The sequence below is a fragment of the Camelina sativa genome, chromosome 11 (assembly GCF_030686135.1).
Source record: "Camelina sativa cultivar CO46 ecotype springtype chromosome 11, ASM3068613v1".
NCBI lineage: Eukaryota > Viridiplantae > Streptophyta > Magnoliopsida > Brassicales > Brassicaceae > Camelina > Camelina sativa.
In genome coordinates, this window is record NC_141890.1 from 19667624 (window position 1) to 19685965 (window position 18342).

Genomic DNA, 18342 nt, shown 5'->3' on the forward strand with positions numbered 1-18342 from the left:
CGACCCTTTGGTCGATGTGCTATGTGTTCGACGTTTTTGAACAATCGCTCGATTCACGAGCGCATCTTGGCAAACACATTCCCGACTAACTATGAGGACTAACATCCTCCGACTAACTATGAGGACTCAATCCGGCCAATAACCCACGTCTCTGACATTATATGCTCTCAACTCATGCATCTCCCTCGCTCTCAGGTATCAACCTTCGAGTTTTACCGGCTTGCCATCGGGCCTTAGCCCTCCAGCTATGGTATCAGGAAGTCAAATCTTGCTCTCGGGCTATCACCCTACAGCGTGCCTTCGGATTGTCACCCAAAGTTGATATACCACTTATACCCTCAGGCCACGAAGTCCCATGAGATAACGGTACACAAGAAAATAACCGTCCCCTCATGAGTTGTTCGAGATCTCATATCCTAGAACAATAATTCTAAGTTCGACCGAGTACCACGCTAACCAGATCTATCTCTATGGCTCTCGCAGGAACATCGCAATGTCCTACGGCCAACACTCGCCACTAAGGCTACCAAGACGTCACAAGGACCCTAAACATGTTACAAAGACTCCAAACACGTCACGAAGACCACACAAACGTCCCGCAAGACCGCCACTAAGGCCACAAAAATGTCCTAAAAGGACTGCCACTAAGGCCACAAACGTCAACGGGACCGCCACCATGGTATCCGGCGTCACTAAGACCACCACCAAGATATCCGGCGTCACCAAGACCACTACCCCTGACCGGCGTCACCAAGACCACCGTCAAGTACAAAACGGCACAAAGACATACTACCACTGACAAGCGTTACCAAGATCTCTGTCACCAAGACCACTGTCAGGGTACAAAACATCAATAAGACTCCTATCAAGCACAAGCGTCACCAAGACCACTAAGTGCCATGATACTAAACATCACAAAGACTGCCATCCAGGCACACATCCCGCATAATCATCACGAAGATTACCACACTTTCCACAAAATCTTCCATTTTTAGAAACTTTTTAATTATGGAAACCTCTTTTTTATGGAAACTTTCTATTTATGAAAACTTTCTATTTATGGAAACATCTAATTATAGAAACCTGAGCTATTTCTCTCTTTCCATGACAACACCAGTCAAAATAAAGAAATACTCATCTTATTAATCTTAAAATGTCATAATCGTTACAAGCTCAAAGAAAATACGTAAGAAAAATAAAATACAACAATACCGAGCTTACGACCCGCATGTCGAGCACCACCTCATCTTGGTACTTAGTCGCACAACCAACCACCCCTAAGCGACCAGGTATCAAGAGAGATGGGCTGGAATACTCTGTCCGCTCCAGCCACGGTCTTGAACCATCACGACACTGGGACCAATGTGTTAGGCAAGCTCAAGCCTCGACCTGCTTCTCGAACTACTTCTTGAACCTTGCCTTCATCCTCGTCTTTGGCTCCCAAGTCTCCTCTAACACACCATCACAGTCCCACTGGACTCTCATCAAAGGAATCTTTTTTCCGCCGAAGTTCCTTGATCCGCCTCTCGAGTATCCTCACTGGTCTCACCTCAAAAGTCATGTTGGGCTGATGATCTGCAGGAATCTTAGCCAACACCTCGTCATCCTTGTGAACACACTTTCTCAGCATCGACACATGGAAGACCTTGTGGAACGCATGCATAACCTCAGGCAACTCCAACCTGTATGCAACCAGTCCCACCCGCTACACAATCCTGAAAGGACCCATGTACCTCAGACTCAACTTAGTCTCTATCAATGACCTGTTCGGACCCCACAACATGGCCATCTTGAGGTACATTCTATCATCAACTTGAAACTCAATGTCCTTTCTCCTCTGATCAGCATAACTCCTCTGCCGATCCTGAGCCTTCCTCATGTTCAGCTTGAGCACCCGGATCTTCTCTCTTGTCTCCTGAATACTTTACTCACCTGAGTCCAGCATAGAGGTGTGCGATATGGCCTCCAAGAGACTGCCTCATAAGGAGCCATACCAATACTCGCCTAACAGCTGTTGTTATAAGAAAACTCTACCATGTTCAGGTGATCGGCTCAGTGACCACCCCATCCAGCACACACATCCTCAACAAGTCCTCCAGAGTCTGAATCGTCCTCTCTAACTGCCCATTTGTCTGAGGATGGTAAATTATACTCATATGCACCTTAGTGCCCAACTCTGCCTGAAACTCTCTCCAGAACGCTAAAATGAACTTGGAATCCCTGTCTTACACTATGCTCACAGGCACACCATGCAACCTCACAATCTCCCTCACATATTTCTTATCCAAAGCTGCTGCTCCATCAGTCTTCTAAATGGCCAGAAAATGTGCAGAGTTGGTCAGACGATCCACAATCACCTAGATAGCATCCATAGTCCGCGACACAGGCAAACCAACCACAAAGTCCATCGTGATCATATCCCACTTCCACTCTGGAATGGGTAAACTCTGCAACAGGCCTCCCGGCACCTGAGCCTCAGCCTTCACTAGCTGGCATGTGTCACATCTCGATACCCAGTTTGCGACATCCCTCTTCATCACGACCCAATGATAATACCGTTTAAGGTCACATTACATCTTGGTCGCTCTAGGATGAACAGAGAACATGCTCGAATGAGCCTCTCAGAAATCTCCTGCCTCAAGCCCTCATCCTTGGGCACACAAACCTGACCATGCACCAGGATATTTCCATTAACAGATACCTGATACTCTGAACCCTCAGCCTTAGAGACGTTCACTAGCCCCACATCACATTCCTGAGCCAACCGCACTCTACCCAGAAGATCTGCTTTGTCAAATGCCTCCACTCCCAATGGCTCTTGTGAAATAGCACGTAACCTCAAAATACTAATCTCACTCACTAGAGACTCCATATCCTGCTCCTGAGCAGAAGCCGCCCGCTTCATGCTCAAAGCATCTGCTACCAAGTTAGCTTTACAAGGGTGGTAAGCTATATCCATATCATAGTCTGCCACCAAGTCCATCCACCGCCTCTGCCTTAAGTTCAACTTAGGCTGAGTGAAGATATACATCATGCTCTTATGATCTGTGAACTCTTGTACCTTTCCGCCATAAAGATAAGATCTACAAATCTTGAAAGAGAAAACTACAGCTGCCATCTCCAAGTCATGGACATGGTAGTTGCCCTCATGCTTTCGCAACTGCCGCGAAGCATAGGTAATAACCTTCCCCTCAGGCATCAGCACACACCCCAAACCAACTCTGGAAGCATCTATATACACCACATATGGCTTATCCTGCTCCGGCAAGGCCAATACTGGTGTACTCGTCAACATCTGCTTTAGGCTCTCAAAAGCGGTCTCGCACTCTGGCGACCACACAAAGGAAATATCCTTCCGAGTTAGCTTAGTCATCAGTTGTGCCATACACGCAAAACCTCTCACAAACTTCCTGTAGTACCCTGCCAACCCAAGAAAACTCCTGATCTTTGTGGCGTTCTGCGGTCTAGGCCAACCCCTGATGGCCTGAATCTTCTGTCGATCCATAGAAACTTCTGCTGCAGAAACAACATGACCCAAGAAACCCATCTCCCTCTACCAGAAACTACACTTGCCCATCTTAGTGGAATTTTTTTGCTCCTGCAACTTCTTCAGAACTGCCCTCAGGTGGATCTCATGCTCCTCAGGACTCTTGGAATACACTAGGATGTTATCAATGAAGATGATGACAAACTCATCAAGAAACTCCTAGAATTCGCTGTTCATCAACCTTTTAAACGCAGCTGGTGCATTGGTCAAACAAAAGGGCATCACCACAAACTCATAGTACCCATACCTCGTCCTGAAAGCTGTCTTCCAGACATCCAGCTCATTTATCGGAATCTGGTGGTAACTCGATGCCAAGTTAATCTTGGAGAACCAAGTAGCACCCCTCAACTGATCTAACAACTCATCAATCCGCGGTAGAGAGTACTTGTTTTTCACAGTGACTCGGTTCAGACCCCGATAATCTATACACAAGCGGAAAATTTCGTCCTTTTTCTTAACAAACAACACCGGCGCTCCCTACAGTGAAGTACTAGGATGAATGAATCCCTTGCCCAACAAATCCTCCAACTGCTTCTTCAGCTCCGCCATCTCTGTTGGAGCCATCCTGCAGGGTGCCATAAACAATGGAGTAGTCACTGATTCTAATTCAATCGTGAAGGGATAAGACCGAGATGGTGGTAACCCCTGCAACGACTGGAAAACATCCTCAAACTCCTAAACCACAAGGATCTCACCCACACAAACCTGCCCCACAGACTCCAGCATCGAAATTGTAGCCAAATACGCTTCCCGCCCCTTTCTGATCATCTTTTCTGCCTGCACAACTGAGATAACCAGACTCCCTGAAGTTAGCCTCACTCCCTCATAAAACCAACTCCTCGCTTCGGGCCTCTCAAACACAACTATACCCCGATGGAAATCCATATGTACTCTATACCGGTGCAACCATTCCATGCCCAAAATCACATCATACAGCTCCACAGGACTGATGACCAGATCTGCCAGCATCGACTCTCCGGCCACCTGTATATCCACATCTCTCGCCCGTCCATAAACTTGTATTATCCCACCTGCTGCACTCATGTCTGCACAGCCACCACAACCATCAGATGTAGCTTAGGACACGACGATCTGAGATGCCCCGCCTCCCTGCAATGGTAATACACACGAGTCGTCGGCGGTGTTGGCTGGTTGTCCCTCTGTGGATTTCTCGCTACCCTGTGTTCCAGACTCCCACTGTAGTGACCCTCACTAAGGGTAAAAATCAAAAATAAAAATTTTGGAGAAAAGACCCGGAAAAGACTTAGAAAGAAGGAGAAGAGAAAGAAGGAGAAGAGAAAATAAAGAAGAACGACCGAAAGAAGTCCAAAGAAATATCAACAGGTCGGAGAATGGCCAATGGCCGATGGTTAGGAGACTAGATCTATAAGAAGTCCTAAAAAGTAAGTAAGAAGAAGAATGGCCAAGTAAAAAATCAAAATAAGCCAAGGTACGATCGAGACTTCGTGTTCCGATCAAAAACCAGCATTTTCACGAGGAATTATAGACATGATGTACGCGGGTTGGAGACGGTACGAGCAAGATGGACATACGCGAGATAGAAATGGTACGAACAAGACATACGCGGGACGTACGTGGTACGTGCGTGGGATAGACACGATACTTATGCCAGACGTACGCCGGACAATCGAAAGAAAAAAAGACGTAGAAAAAAATCGGAAACTCTCCATTTAATCGCCCAAGATCAACGATTTATATAGGAAAGAGAAAAATTGTGGCTCAAGCAATTAGCTTCGCCATTTGTCACGCGAAGTGCTATTTGTTGGAGGAGAGTTGCCAAGTGTTGAAGAAGTGTGACACTTGTGCGGCGAGTGGGCTTCACGCAAGCCATGCAGCGCATGCAGCGCCAAGTATCTGGCGATTGCAATGCACGCGCGCCATGCAGCGCCAAGTATCACAAATTTTTTGCCATTTGTCCAGCGAGTTCAAAGGGAAGAAGAAGGCATGCAAGGCTATAAATATGAGCCTTCCTCCCTCATTTTCGTCATTCTCTGCTCAAAGAAAGAAACCACCAAAATTTCTCTAAGTGTTTGATTCCTCTAAGAAGAAGAGGCCAGAGCTTGGAACGCTGAAGGATCGCCGTCTGGACGCCGAAGGGACGCTGTCTGGAGGCTAAGGGAGCGCTGTCTGATCCATGGTGTTGTGAAGTCCAACTGTCAATCTTCTGCTGAATCACTGTGAGTCTGTGGTAGTTTGTCTGGGGTACTGCATGGACTCTAGGGTTCATGTAGATACATGTTGCTTGCTGCATTTATACCAGGATTATTGGTAGAATCAGTTAAAGTTGTTGCATGCTTAAATTGGTAGGATTCATGCTAGATTCATGTTTAAATCACATAGAATTTATGCTAGGATCACAATGCATGTTGAGAATTGAAGAGAAATGGACTTCATGTTTACATGATGAAATTATGTTTACTTGATGAATATTTTTAGCAATTTGGCTTGCTTAAAAATTGAACCATAGACTTGCATGCATGATTAATCTGATAGATTTTTATTCGCAATATTTTCTTGCATAAAAATCGGATAGGGTGGTTGCATTCATGTAGAACCATCTAAGATGCTTGAATTTTTATTCTTGTTTCTTGTTGATTGTTGCTTGATTTTCTTGCTTTAATTGCTTGTTGTTGTAGTACTAAATTCTTAGTTTTTTTACTAACCCTTTGAATTGTAATACTTATTTTAGCTAGTTTCTTGAATTATTATTATTTTCCCTGAGTCCTAGCTAGAATAGAGTGGTCGATCTTATGTTCCAAGTGTAGAAAGAATGTCTAGTGAGATTTCTCCTTATGGATACTTGCACTAAGGGACAAGTTGACGTCTAGCTCGCTACTAGACCGACCGCTGCATGACGATGTTGCTTTATGATGGCTCATGCTGGTTACCTTTGTGATTTCAGCATGGGAAATGGTATGGAACGGAACAGATTATCGAGGGCCCATAGGTGAAAGAGTCTAGAGTAGTCGAGTTATCTTGATTTATTCTAGTCGTCTTTGTTTGTCGTGTAGGATTTAAGTGTCTAGGTTTATCGAGTCCAGTCTTGATTGATCTAACCTTCATTGCTTGCTTGTTTGTTTGTTTTTCTGCTTCCGCTATGTTTCTGTTTGTGCTGCTTTGTTTACTTTGCTTGCTTGTTGGGGTAGTTGGGGTGGGAAAATTAGAATGCATGTTTAGGAAAAGGGGTACCCAGCTCACTGAGTAATCTTAGATAACTCATGATAAATATTTGTCTTGCAGGAAGCCTAGGATGAGTCTAGAGCTGGAGCAAACATTAGGGTGCCGGATGGGGATTTGTAAAACCCTATATTTTCCGACTATGTATTCTTTGAAAGTATCCGACTATTTATGTGTATTGCTTTGGTAACTTATTTTCAATGTAATAAATTACTATATGTAATATAATCAGTTTTTGGGGAAATATGACAACTTGTATTTGATACTTGGCCTTGTCCAGGCCAACACAACGCACCAGGACGCGAGGGTTGCAAAGCCTAAGCAAAACCTCGGCCACAGGCGGAGTCGCGTCCAGGGAGGACTGGTCGGGAAGCTGCACCTTCCGTCCCTCAGCCGGACCACCCGGGTGCAGTTCCCATCGTAGTGTATCGTGGCTGTCCTTGTCCTTGTCCAGGCCTAGGGAGGTTCCGGGGCGTTACACCCACACCCGAAGCATCCAGCACCACTGGACCCCGACCTCAACATAGCATCAAACTTCCTCTTCTGTCCCTGTGCAGGCTTTCCGCCCATTCCAGTAGCAGAAACTAGCTGAGTCCGCTTCAGCTGCGCTGGAGGACTGACCACCACAACTTGTGACCTCAAGTTATCCTCTATCCCAGCTGCGGTGTCTACCAGCTTCACTGTCGTAGCATAGCTCCTCAATTTGCATCGAGTCCTCAAGTCATCACGTAGAGCCAACAAGAACCTCCACACTTGAGTCGACTCTGGCTTCAAAGCCCGGCATAACTCTATGTCCATTGATATATCATGGTTTTTTGTGGTTTTTAACCATGGTATAAGTGTGTTTTTGATTTTTTTTTTCTAGGTTGTTTTTGAGTCTTTTTAGGTTTAGGTACTCATTGACACGGATGGAACACAAGGGAGGTAAAAGAGGATGATTTGGAGCATAATCAAAGCATGAAGGCTGATCAACGATGCTCGGAGACGAGATCAAGACTATGCATCGACCGATGCAATCTCAGCATCGATCGATGCAGTTGCCACAAACCAAACAGAAGTTGTTTCCAGAAGCTTTAGAAGATTTACAAAATTTGCCCAAGTTTCTCTTATTTGCAATTAAGGCCCAAGACGTGTTTTAGAGTATTTATAGGATTTTTATGGTCATTGTTTAGACCTAAGTTTTATTCTGCAACCAAAAGAGATATTGAGAGCTTTGGGAGAGACAGATCTGATTTCATCTGTAGAGAGAAGATTCTTGAACTCCTTTCTTACTTCTTAATACCAATTGCTTATTATTCAGAAAAGATATTTTGTTCTACATTGAATATGTATGAGTAGTTTGTTTGTTAGGTTTAGGGTTTTTCATAGGGTTTTTATGGTGAATTAGATCTGATATTTTAGGATTCATTATCTTCTATGATCTTCATCTTAGGTTGTTCTTCATATTAATTTTTGATTGATCACCTAGAATTAATACCTAGGAAAATAAATTGATACGAGAATATAATTGATTTTTCTGATAAAACCTTTTGATGAACAAAATTATATCTTGCAAAGAGATTTCATTTAATAATTTTGTGAACAATCTAAACTTGTTTTTAAAGCTGATTTTTAACCTTGAATTTTGCAAAGAGATTTGAATTTTCTGGTTTTAAATTTTGATAATATTTGTAGTGAGAACTGATTCATTTTATAAGAGTGTTTAGAGTTCTAGATCTGATTTTTAATTGCTTGAATCCTATTATTTGACTGATTTAATATTTCATAAATTCCTGAGAATTTCCCTAGGCCTAGCTCTTTGATCCCTTGAATTTACAACACCTTTAAATTCTGTTTTTACATTGTTTTTAATTTAATAATTTGATTTAGCATAATTAAAAGATTAATAAGTCTATTGTGTGATCTAGAGTCTCTGTGGATTCGATCCCTAGAATATTACAACTACAAGGCTGTTAGTATCATTAGGGTATTACAATTTGAGCATATTAAATTTTGGCGACGTTGCCGGGGACTCTTTTGATTCACCATTAGATTAAAATCTTTGATTTTGTCTATATTTTTATTTTTCTGTTTTACTCACACGCTTTTGTTTCTTTTCTCTTGTGTGTTTCAGGTATATGCCTAAGCCGCACACCAGGAAAAATCAAACAGGTCCTACCTTGAATCTTACAAACCAAGAGTTAGGAAGACTAGAGCGTGACAACAAGAAAGCAGCCAAGTCATCAAAGATGGTCAAAACACTCATATTGAGACCTGATGAGGCTGGAGTTTTGAGGGATCAAGACGGCAATGTGTACAACGAGCAAGGCCAGAAACTTGATGCTGAGGGACGAGTTATTCAGGAAGAACTCGTCGTGGTTGAGGATGATGCACGTGGCATTGAGCGACGCAACGATGGCATCGATCAACACAACCAGGAAGGCATCGACCGACGCAACCTTAGCGTCGATCGATGCAATGCCAGAAACGGTGCGAATGGTGCGGATTTGGATGGTAACAACCAGCAGAACCTTCATCCTAGACAGGATAACAATGGAGAGCTTGTCAAGACTCTTGCGGACTTTAACAGACCAGATTTGTTCTATGAGAACCGCTCCGCAATTGTCCCTCCTCCATTCCCAAGGAATGATTTTGAGCTGAAGCCTGCTTACTTCGCTCTTGTCGGCCAAAGACCTTTCCAGAACCTACCGCATGAGAAGCCTCTAGACCATATTGAGCACTTTGAGGATATAGTCACCAGCATCAAGGCTAATGGAGTCACAGAGGACTATCTTTATTGCAAACTCTTCCCCTATTCTCTTGCTGGGGAAGCTTCTCATTGGCTAAGGCAACTCAAACCGGGATCTTTGACAACCTGGCATGACATCAAGGTGGCATTCTTGAACTACTTCTATGATGATGTGATGTCTGATGAGCTGAGGATTAAGCTCTCCACCTTTAGACAAGGACCTGCTGAATCTTACAAAGCTGCTTGGGTGAGGTTTAAGGCATATCAGAGAGACTGTCCGCATCATGGGTTCTCAGAGGTTCAGTTGATTAGTATCTTCTTCAGCGGGATTAACTGGAGGTATCAGATTGCTTTGGATGCTGCTAGTGATGGGAACTTCAAGACAAGGTACCCAGATGAGGCTGAAAAGTTGATAGAGAGGCTAACATCCAGCAACAGTACTAAGAATGCGGACTTAGAACGGAAAAGAGCACATGAAGGGTATGATTCAAATCAGTTTGCTACAGTGAATGCCAAATTTGATATAGTGCATAATCTTCTTGTTGGGAAGAAATCAGTCCATTTTGCTGAAGATGTTGAGATTTTTGAGCTAGAGCCGCAGAATGTAGAAGAAGATGTCAACTTTGTGTATGGTAATCAAGGCCAAAGGTTTGGAAATCAGCAAGGCAACAGGTCTTTCAGTGGAAACAACCAGCACAACAACTATTAGTCTAGTTCTACAGGCTTCCTTCCTAAGCAAGATTATCAGAAACAGCAGCAAAGCAGTGGTTACACCACGACTTATGGCAACTCCTCTTACCAATCTCCTCCTCCTAAGACAACTGGAAGTAGGATGGAGGCAATGCTTGAACAGATTCTTCAGGGACATGAGCAGTTGACAGTGACATTCAATGGGAAGATTGACAAAGTCTATACTGAGCTTACTGGCAAATTTGATTCATTGAATGTCCAAGTTAAAAAGCTGGAGAACCAAGTTGCACAAACTGCTGGAGATGTGAAAAGGCAAGAAGGATTCTTACCAGGAAGAACTGAATCAAATCCGAAGCACTCTTGCAATGCTATGACCTTAAGTAATGGTAAGCAATTACAGTCTGAAGCTGAGAAGAAGCAGAGAGCCAATGAATTGCAGGAGCTGATCGATGAGGATGATGAGCTTGATGATCCGGAACCAGCATCGACCGATGAAGCTGCAAAGCATCGATCGACGCAACCCTCAGTGGTCGTAGAAGAATTGACTTTGCAAGATAGCATCGACCGATGCAATTCAAGCATCGACCGATGCAACGTCCAAACCGAGAAAGAAGTTACGAAAGCTCCGATTCCAGTTGCTGAGAGAGTTTATAAACCCAAGGTTCCTTTCCCCAAGAATCCAAGGAAGTCTAAACAAGAGCTTGATGATGCTAAGTGTAAGGCTATGATGGATAAACTTATTGTTGAGCTGCCATTGATTGATGCGGTTAGAACTTCTCCAATGCTTAGGAGATATGTTAAGAGGATGGTGACTAAGGATTTGAATGCTGAGCAGGGAGTAATGATGATTTCAGCCCAAGTTAGTGCCATCATTCAGAACAAGATCCCAGAAAAGCTTCCTGATCCAGGTAGTTTTGTTCTTGATTGTACAATCTTTAGTGAAAAGTTTGCTAGATCTTTGTGTGATCTTGGTTCCAGTGTCAACCTAATGCCTAGATCAGTAGCACTCAGCCTTGGGATGACAGATTTCCAACCCACCAAGATTACTCTTATCCTTGCTGACTGATCAGTTCGTATTCGTGATGGTATTCTTGAAGATGTTCCAATTAAGATTGGTAATTGTTTGATACCTACTGATTTTGTGGTCTTGAAGTATGAAGAAGAGCCTAAGGATCCTTTAATCTTGGGAAGATCATTCTTAGCTACTGCTGGAGCCATTATTGATGTCAAGAAAGGACAGATTGGTCTTAATGTTGGAGATTTGTAGATGCGTTTTGACATGGATAAGCTGGTTAAGAGGCCAACCATAGATGGTCAAACTTTTTATGTGGATACATTGTATAATCTTGCTGAAGAGATTTTCAAGGAGCTGCATCCTGAAGATCCTCTTGAGAGAGCATTAGTTGCTTCTACTGACGAAGCTGAACATTTAGATGACATTGCTGCTGGGTATGTCAAGCTACGAGATACTAATGAGCAAGTAAAGAAGTTGGTTGCACAAGAGGAATTGGTTGGTACTTCTTCACAAGCTGAGAAACTATCTGATTGGAGTCTAGAGAAAGATCCAAAACTTGATCTCAAGCCACTTCCTGCAGGTTTAAGGTATGCATTTCTAGGTGAGAATTCTTCTTATCCTGTTATTGTTAATGCTTCCTTAAACAATGCAGAACTCACTTTATTGCTAAGCAAGCTGGACAAGTTTCGCAAAGCTCTTGGCTATTCTCTTGATGATATTGCAGGGATTTCTCCGGACTTGTGCATGCATAGGATTCATCTTGAGGAGGGAGCTAAGACATCTATTGAGCATCATAGGAGGCTAAATCCGAATTTGCAAGATGTTGTCAAAAAGAAGATCATAAAATTGCTGAATGCCGGGATTATCTACCCAATTTCTGATAGCAAATGGGTTAGTCCAGTTCATGTTATTCCGAAGAAGGGTGGAGTTACAGTGGTGAAGAATGACAAGAATGAGCTGATTCCGACACGGACAATCACCGGACACCGGATGTGCATTGATTACAGAAAGCTGAATACCGCAACAAGGAAAGATCACTTCCCGCTGCCCTTCATTGACCAGATGCTTGAGAGGTTAGCTAACCATCCATACTACTGCTTTTTGTATGGTTACTCCGGGGTTTTCCAGATTCCGATTCATCCCGATGACCAGGAGAATATGACTTTCACTTGTCCATATGGTACTTTTGCATATCGCAGAATGCCTTTTGGTCTCTGTAATGCTCCTGCGACATTTCAGAGATGTATGATGTCCATCTTCACAGACATGATTGAAGATTACATGGAGGTTTTCATGGATGATTTTTCTGTTTTTGGGTCTTCATTCAAGAGCTGTTTGGATAATCTCTGCAAAGTGCTAGCTAGATGTGAAGAGAAGCACTTAATTCCTAATTGGGAGAAGTGTCATTTTATGGTTAGAGATGGTATAGTGCTTGGTCACAGGGTTTCAGAAGCTGGTATTGAAGTTGACCGCGCTAAGATAGAAGTGATGACATGTCTTCAACCACCAGATAGTGTGAAGTTGGTAAGGAGTTTTCTTGGACATGCCGGGTTCTATAGACGCTTCATCAAGGATTTCAGTAAGATAGCTAGACCACTTTCAGCTCTACTATGCAAGGATGTCAAATTTGAGTTTACTGATGAATGCTGATTAGCCTTTGAACGGATTAAGCAAGATTTAGTGAGTGCTCCAATTATTCAACCACCAGATTGGGATTTGCCTTTTGAGGTAATGTGTGATGCCAATGATTTTGCAGTAGGAGCAGTGCTAGGACAGAGGAAGGATAAGAAACTTCATGTTATTTACTATTCTAGTAGAACACTTGATGATGCTCAAAGGAATTATGCAACAACAGAGAAGGAGCTGTTAGCAGTAGTGTTTGCTTTTGAGAAGTTTCGTTCTTACTTGGTTGGATTGAAGGTCATAGTTCATATAGATCATGCTGCACTCAAATACTTGATGCAGAAGAAGGATGCTAAGCCAAGGTTACTAAGATGGATTCTTCTTCTTCAAGAATTTGACATTGAGGTTAAGGACAAGAAAGGGATAGAGAATGGAGTAGCTGATCATTTATCAAGGATCAAGATAGAAGATGATGTTCCAATTCATGATTCACTGCCAGAGGAGAATGTCTACTTTATTGATATTGGTTCTCAAGTTACATTGCTGCAGTCTCGGGAAATTTTGCAGAGTCGTGGCAATGCATCGATCGACACATCTGGTGCATTGATCGATGATTCATCTCGATACGAACAGGACTTGGCGATTGCATCGACCGATACATCACTAAGCATAGATCGACACTTGGTCCAGGAATCGTCGGGTTATAAGTTTGACGAAGACATAGCTGCTGTAACTACTTCTGATCAACCATGGTATGCTGATATCGCGAATTACCTTGTTGCTGAGGTGGAACCAGACAAGTTTACAGGGTATGCTAAGAAGAAGTTCTTGAGAGATCTTCGGAGATACTATTGGGATGAACCTTACTTGTATAAGCATTGCAGTGATGGAGTTTACAGAAGATGTTTAGCAGAAACTGAGGTACTTGACGTTTTGTTTCATTGTCATGCATCTGACTATGCCAGACATTTTGCTACATTCAAGACAGTTTCCAAGGTTCTCCAAACAGGCTTTTGGTGGCCAACGATGTTCAAAGACGCTCATGAGTTTGTCTCAAGATGCGATGCCTGTCAGCGGAAGGGTCAAATCAGTAAACGGCATGAGATGCCACAAAACTTCATTCTTGAGGTTGAAGTGTTTGATTGTTGGGGCATTGATTTTATGGGACCATTTCCTTCTTCTTACAAGAACAAGTACATCCTTGTAGCTGTTGACTATGTCTCCAAGTGGGTGGAAGCTATTGCAAGTCCCAAGAATGATTCTTCTGTGGTTCTTAAGCTGTTTAAGACCATTATCTTTCCACGGTTTGGAGTGCCCCGGATTGTTATCAGTGATGGAGGTAAGCACTTTATTAATAAAGTGTTTGATAAGTTGTTAAAGAAGTATGGAGTTCAACATAGAGTGGCCACCCCATATCATCTCCAGACTAGTGGTCAAGTTGAGGTTTCTAACCGTCAAATCAAAGAAATCCTTAAGAAGACAGTGGGTGTTACTAGAAAGGATTGGGCAGCCAAGTTAGATGATGCACTTTGGGCATATCGGACTGCATATAAGACACCACTTGGATCTACACCTTTTCATCTGCTTTATGGGAAAGCATGTCATCTTCCATTGGAGTTAGAGCACAAAGCAGCCTGGGCTGTTAAATTGCTGAATTTTGATGCCAAGACAGCTTCTGAGAGAAAGTTGGTTCAGCTGAATGAGTTGGATGAGTTTAGACATCATGCATTTGAGAACTCTAAGCTATATAAGTAGAGAACCAAGGCTTATCATGATAAGAAGATCATCTCCAGAAATTTTGAGCCTAATGACCAGGTACTTCTGTACAACTCTCGCTTGAAGTTGTTTCCAGGAAAGCTTTGTTCTCGCTGGTCCATACCATTCACTATCCAAGATTAATAATGCTGCTTAACTCCAAGGGTGAGAAGTTTACTGTCAATGGACAGAGGGTGAAACATTATTGGGCTGAAGCCGAGATACCAGACAGACACATTGTGCGTTGGGATGATGCACCCTCTGCCTAATCCGCTGCCAAGTCAAGCTAATGACTTAAAACAAGCGTTGAGTGGGAGGCAACCCACCGGTAGGATTTTAATTATTTTTATTTTTATTTTTAGGATTTACTAACATATTAATTTTTAGTTTTGAGTTTAAATGATACAGAAACCGTAAAAAAATCAACGGAAGTGGCACTACATCGATCGACCCATATGGTGCATCGGTCGATGCATAGCTCGATGATGTTAATGGATCAGAGGTTTAATGGGCTGATGGGTTTGAAGATAATCGGATTTTGGTGGGCCGGACTGAGCCCAGTTGCATTGACCCAGTATCGACCAACATTTGCATCGACCGATGCAACATAAGCATCGATCGATGCACGTTGACCTAATGTCGCGATTAAAATCTCTCGACTTCGTCTTCTTCGCCATTTCCATTAGAGCTCGAACCCGAGAGAAACACACACTCAGTCGACCATATCTCCCTCATTTCTTCACCAAATCCAATGAATCAAGGCTCTATCTGCTCGATTTTGTCTCCTATACTCGATCCCCACATCCGCTTATCGATTCAGAGCAATGTCGACCGGCCAACGAACGAAGCGACTTTGCCGCTCCAACTCCTCCGCCGCTCAGCCTTTGCAACCGCTGGCGATTCCTCCACCTGTTCCACTGAGCCCAATCCGACCACTTCCAACTCCTGATGCACCTTTTCAAGCCACATGTCCTGACCCATGGCCAAGAAGAGAAGGATTACGGATTCCGCCACAGCATGTTTGGCCAGGACGTCCAATTGAAGAGGTTAAAAAGCTTTAATATATCAACATGCCGCTACTTGATGCTTGGGGAGAGTATGAGACTATGTTTTACAACGCTTGGCTGAAAGTTGAGATCAAGCCAACTCGGTTTGTTGATCCTGCTACTATGCAGAGGCTTGGGATACATGATGAGGTACTGAGACTTCTGGAGAATATTGGACTTGGGACCATGTGCACTCACCACTATGACTTGTATCCGGAGCTGGTCCGGCAATCCATGGCGTCAGTCCGCCTTCTCTTCCAGAACGAGCAGGTCCCGAAAGCTAGTGAAGGAAGGCTATCTTTCTTCATTAGAGGAGTTTGGTATGAGATTTCTTTACGCGACCTTTGTGACATTTACGGTATTAGTAGAGAGCCAGAGGGAGTTTCACTTCCAGGAGAGTTTGTAGATGTTTCGCATCTCTAGTCCTACTTCGGTACTGGCGATTATGATTCCCGAAGTTCCACTATGACTGATGTGCGGCATCCAGTGATCAGGTACATTTTTAGGGCCATAGCCAACACTATTTTGTGTAAGATGGAGCCTGAGAAGATGAGAGTGAGTGCGCTGGAAATGATGGCATATGAGATTTATGATTTGATTGCTGAGGATGATAGTTGGGTTGACCCTGAGAGGGTTAACTATGGTGCAATGTTTGCTTCTCATTGGATCTCTTTGAAGGTCAAGACTTTTGGGCGTGGGAAGACAGAGTATGTTGGGAGTCTGCTTACTCCTATTTTCCAGCGACTGTGTATTTCTACTGATTCGATTTCCGTTTGTACTGAGAGGTGCGTTATTGATGAGGAGCATTTGAGGAACTCTACATGGATGAAGAGGGAGATGCTATGGCGTTTTAGGGATTCTACTGGTACTCATCTGATCAGATTGCCACGACCAGACCTCACCACTATCGGAGAGGATGCAGAGCAGTTGCGTTTTCTTCCTCCTGCTTCTGATTTTGTTATACCATCACCTTCCCGTCGTCAGACTGCTGAGCCACCTGCTGCCGGTTTTGCTGATGATCACCCTGCTGGGGGTTTTGAGTTCGGTTCCTCCTCTGGCACTACAACGATAGATTTCCCTGAGCCACCACAGCCTTCTACTACTATGAGTCGAGGAGCCTACCAGGAGTACCAGATATCCACCATGCGTGCCATCTGGAACGCGATTGCTCGATTGTCTCGGTGTGGCTGCGTCCGTCCCACTAGGCGCAGATCACGTTCTCCTCCCCTTGATAGAGCGACTGGTAGCGATACTGACCCTGCTGATGGTGATGCTGGTTCTGAGGGTTGATTCTACTTCTGTTTACGGTTTCTTTTATCTTTTTTCTCTTTCACTTTGAGTCATTTTTATTTTTCCTTGAGTCAGTTTGTCCTTTGTTCCAGATTGAACTTGTATTGCATTTTGAACCATTATCTATCATGTTGCATTTAGTGTTGTGTTTGATTGATTCTTAACAGAGCTGCCTTTTATGAGAGAAACACAATTAACATGTGGCTAACAGGATTCAACGTCGGACTATTGGACGTTTTGGCTTTGCATCGATCGATGCAAACTCTGCATCGGTCGACACAGAGGCTAACAGTTGGTAACACGCATCTGGTTCATTTGTTCACTACTTTTTCAATTTGATTTTTGTCTCTTTGTCAATCTCAGGCTTGATAACACTGGGGACAGTGTTGTTTAAGTCTGGGGGAGGCTAGTTACTAACTAACTACTTTTTCTTTCTTGTGTCTGTTGTGTGTCTGTCAAAACCATACTTTTGAGTCAAATTTTTAAAAATTTTCTTTTTGGAATTAAGATCTCTAACTAATGGTTTCTGTTCTTTGGCTAACACTCTTATGAATCTTGATTATGCTTTATCTCGGAACTGAAGTTTGGAAAAGCTATGAGCTGTATCAACAATCCTGAAAGCCCTTATTCAAAGGATATCTGGTTAAACTAACGTTGTCTCAACTTTTATCAGGATTTTAACCAGACTTAATCTCTTACTTTGGGGTTGGAAATCAGTGGACTAGACTTCTTCTTCGGGCCATACAAGACAGTGCAATTTTTCAAAGTATGTCTCCCCTCTCTCTTCCCTTCAGTACTTAAAAAAAAAAAAGATGAGATGATTTTGATCAGTTTAGAGAGGTAGGTAAATTACCTGTGACCTCATTATTCTATTATTCAGTCAAATGATCACACAAAGCTTGGAAGCGAAGGGTAGGTAAATTACCAATGACCCCGATATTCGCTTACATCTTTGATTTTTTTTAAGAAAAAAAAAAAAAAAAAAATCAATCCCTTGGAAGTGAGAAAAGGGAGAGGAAAGGAGATGTATGAAGAATATCTTGACCTGAAGAGAGTCCATATGCCACTGATCGATACACCAAGGTAAGAACTCACATGTATTTGCTTTAATTTATGTAATAAGATGACAATGGTGAGACTAGAGATTCCTAAGGATTGTGGGATTTGAGTAAGGAATGTTGATGCTTCTCAATTGACAAAGTATATGAAGTAAGTTCTGAAGATCAAGGCGATGAAGAGTGCGGAAAATGTTTACCTGCAGTTGAGTGAATTCCATGTTTTCAAACCTCTTTCAAAGGTCTAAGTTTCTGTTTTGCTTGAGGGCAAGCAAAGGCTAAGTTTGGGGGAGTTGATATATCATGGTTTTTTGTGGTTTTTAATCATGATATAAGTGTGTTTTTGAGTTTTTTGATTTTTTTTCTAGGTTGTTTTTGAGTCTTTATAGGTTTAG

At 43.0% G+C, this 18342-nt stretch overlaps 2 protein-coding genes and 1 non-coding gene across 3 annotated transcripts; 2 read left to right on the forward strand and 1 right to left on the reverse strand.

Moving 5' to 3' along the window:
- Nucleotides 1-9657: 9657 nt before the first annotated feature.
- Nucleotides 9658-9764, reverse strand: LOC147934257 (small nucleolar RNA R71). Its single transcript, XR_015573452.1, has one exon. It is a non-coding gene; the product is annotated as a small nucleolar RNA R71 (small nucleolar RNA).
- Nucleotides 9765-10305: 541 nt separating this feature from the next.
- Nucleotides 10306-11430, forward strand: LOC147934258 (uncharacterized). The gene is made up of 2 exons (XM_087472559.1): nucleotides 10306-11163; nucleotides 11317-11430. The coding sequence occupies exons 1-2, from the start codon at nucleotides 10306-10308 to the stop codon at nucleotides 11428-11430; spliced, it is 972 nt and encodes a 323-aa protein (XP_087328685.1).
- A 4196-nt stretch (nucleotides 11431-15626) lies between these two features.
- LOC147934259 (uncharacterized) lies at nucleotides 15627-16025 on the forward strand. Its single transcript, XM_087472560.1, has one exon. It carries the CDS (start codon nucleotides 15627-15629, stop codon nucleotides 16023-16025), a length of 399 nt encoding a protein of 132 aa, XP_087328686.1.
- The last annotated feature ends 2317 nt before the right edge of the window (nucleotides 16026-18342 follow it).

Coding starts and splice junctions, on each gene's coding strand:
- LOC147934258 (XM_087472559.1), top strand. CDS start 10,306: ATGGAGGCAATGCTTGAACAGATTCTTCAGGGACATGAGCAGTTGACA. Junction 11,164..11,316: donor TCAACCTAATGCCTAGATCA/GTAGCACTCAGC, acceptor GTGGTCTTGAAG/TATGAAGAAGAGCCTAAGGA.
- LOC147934259 (XM_087472560.1), top strand. CDS start 15,627: ATGCCGCTACTTGATGCTTGGGGAGAGTATGAGACTATGTTTTACAAC.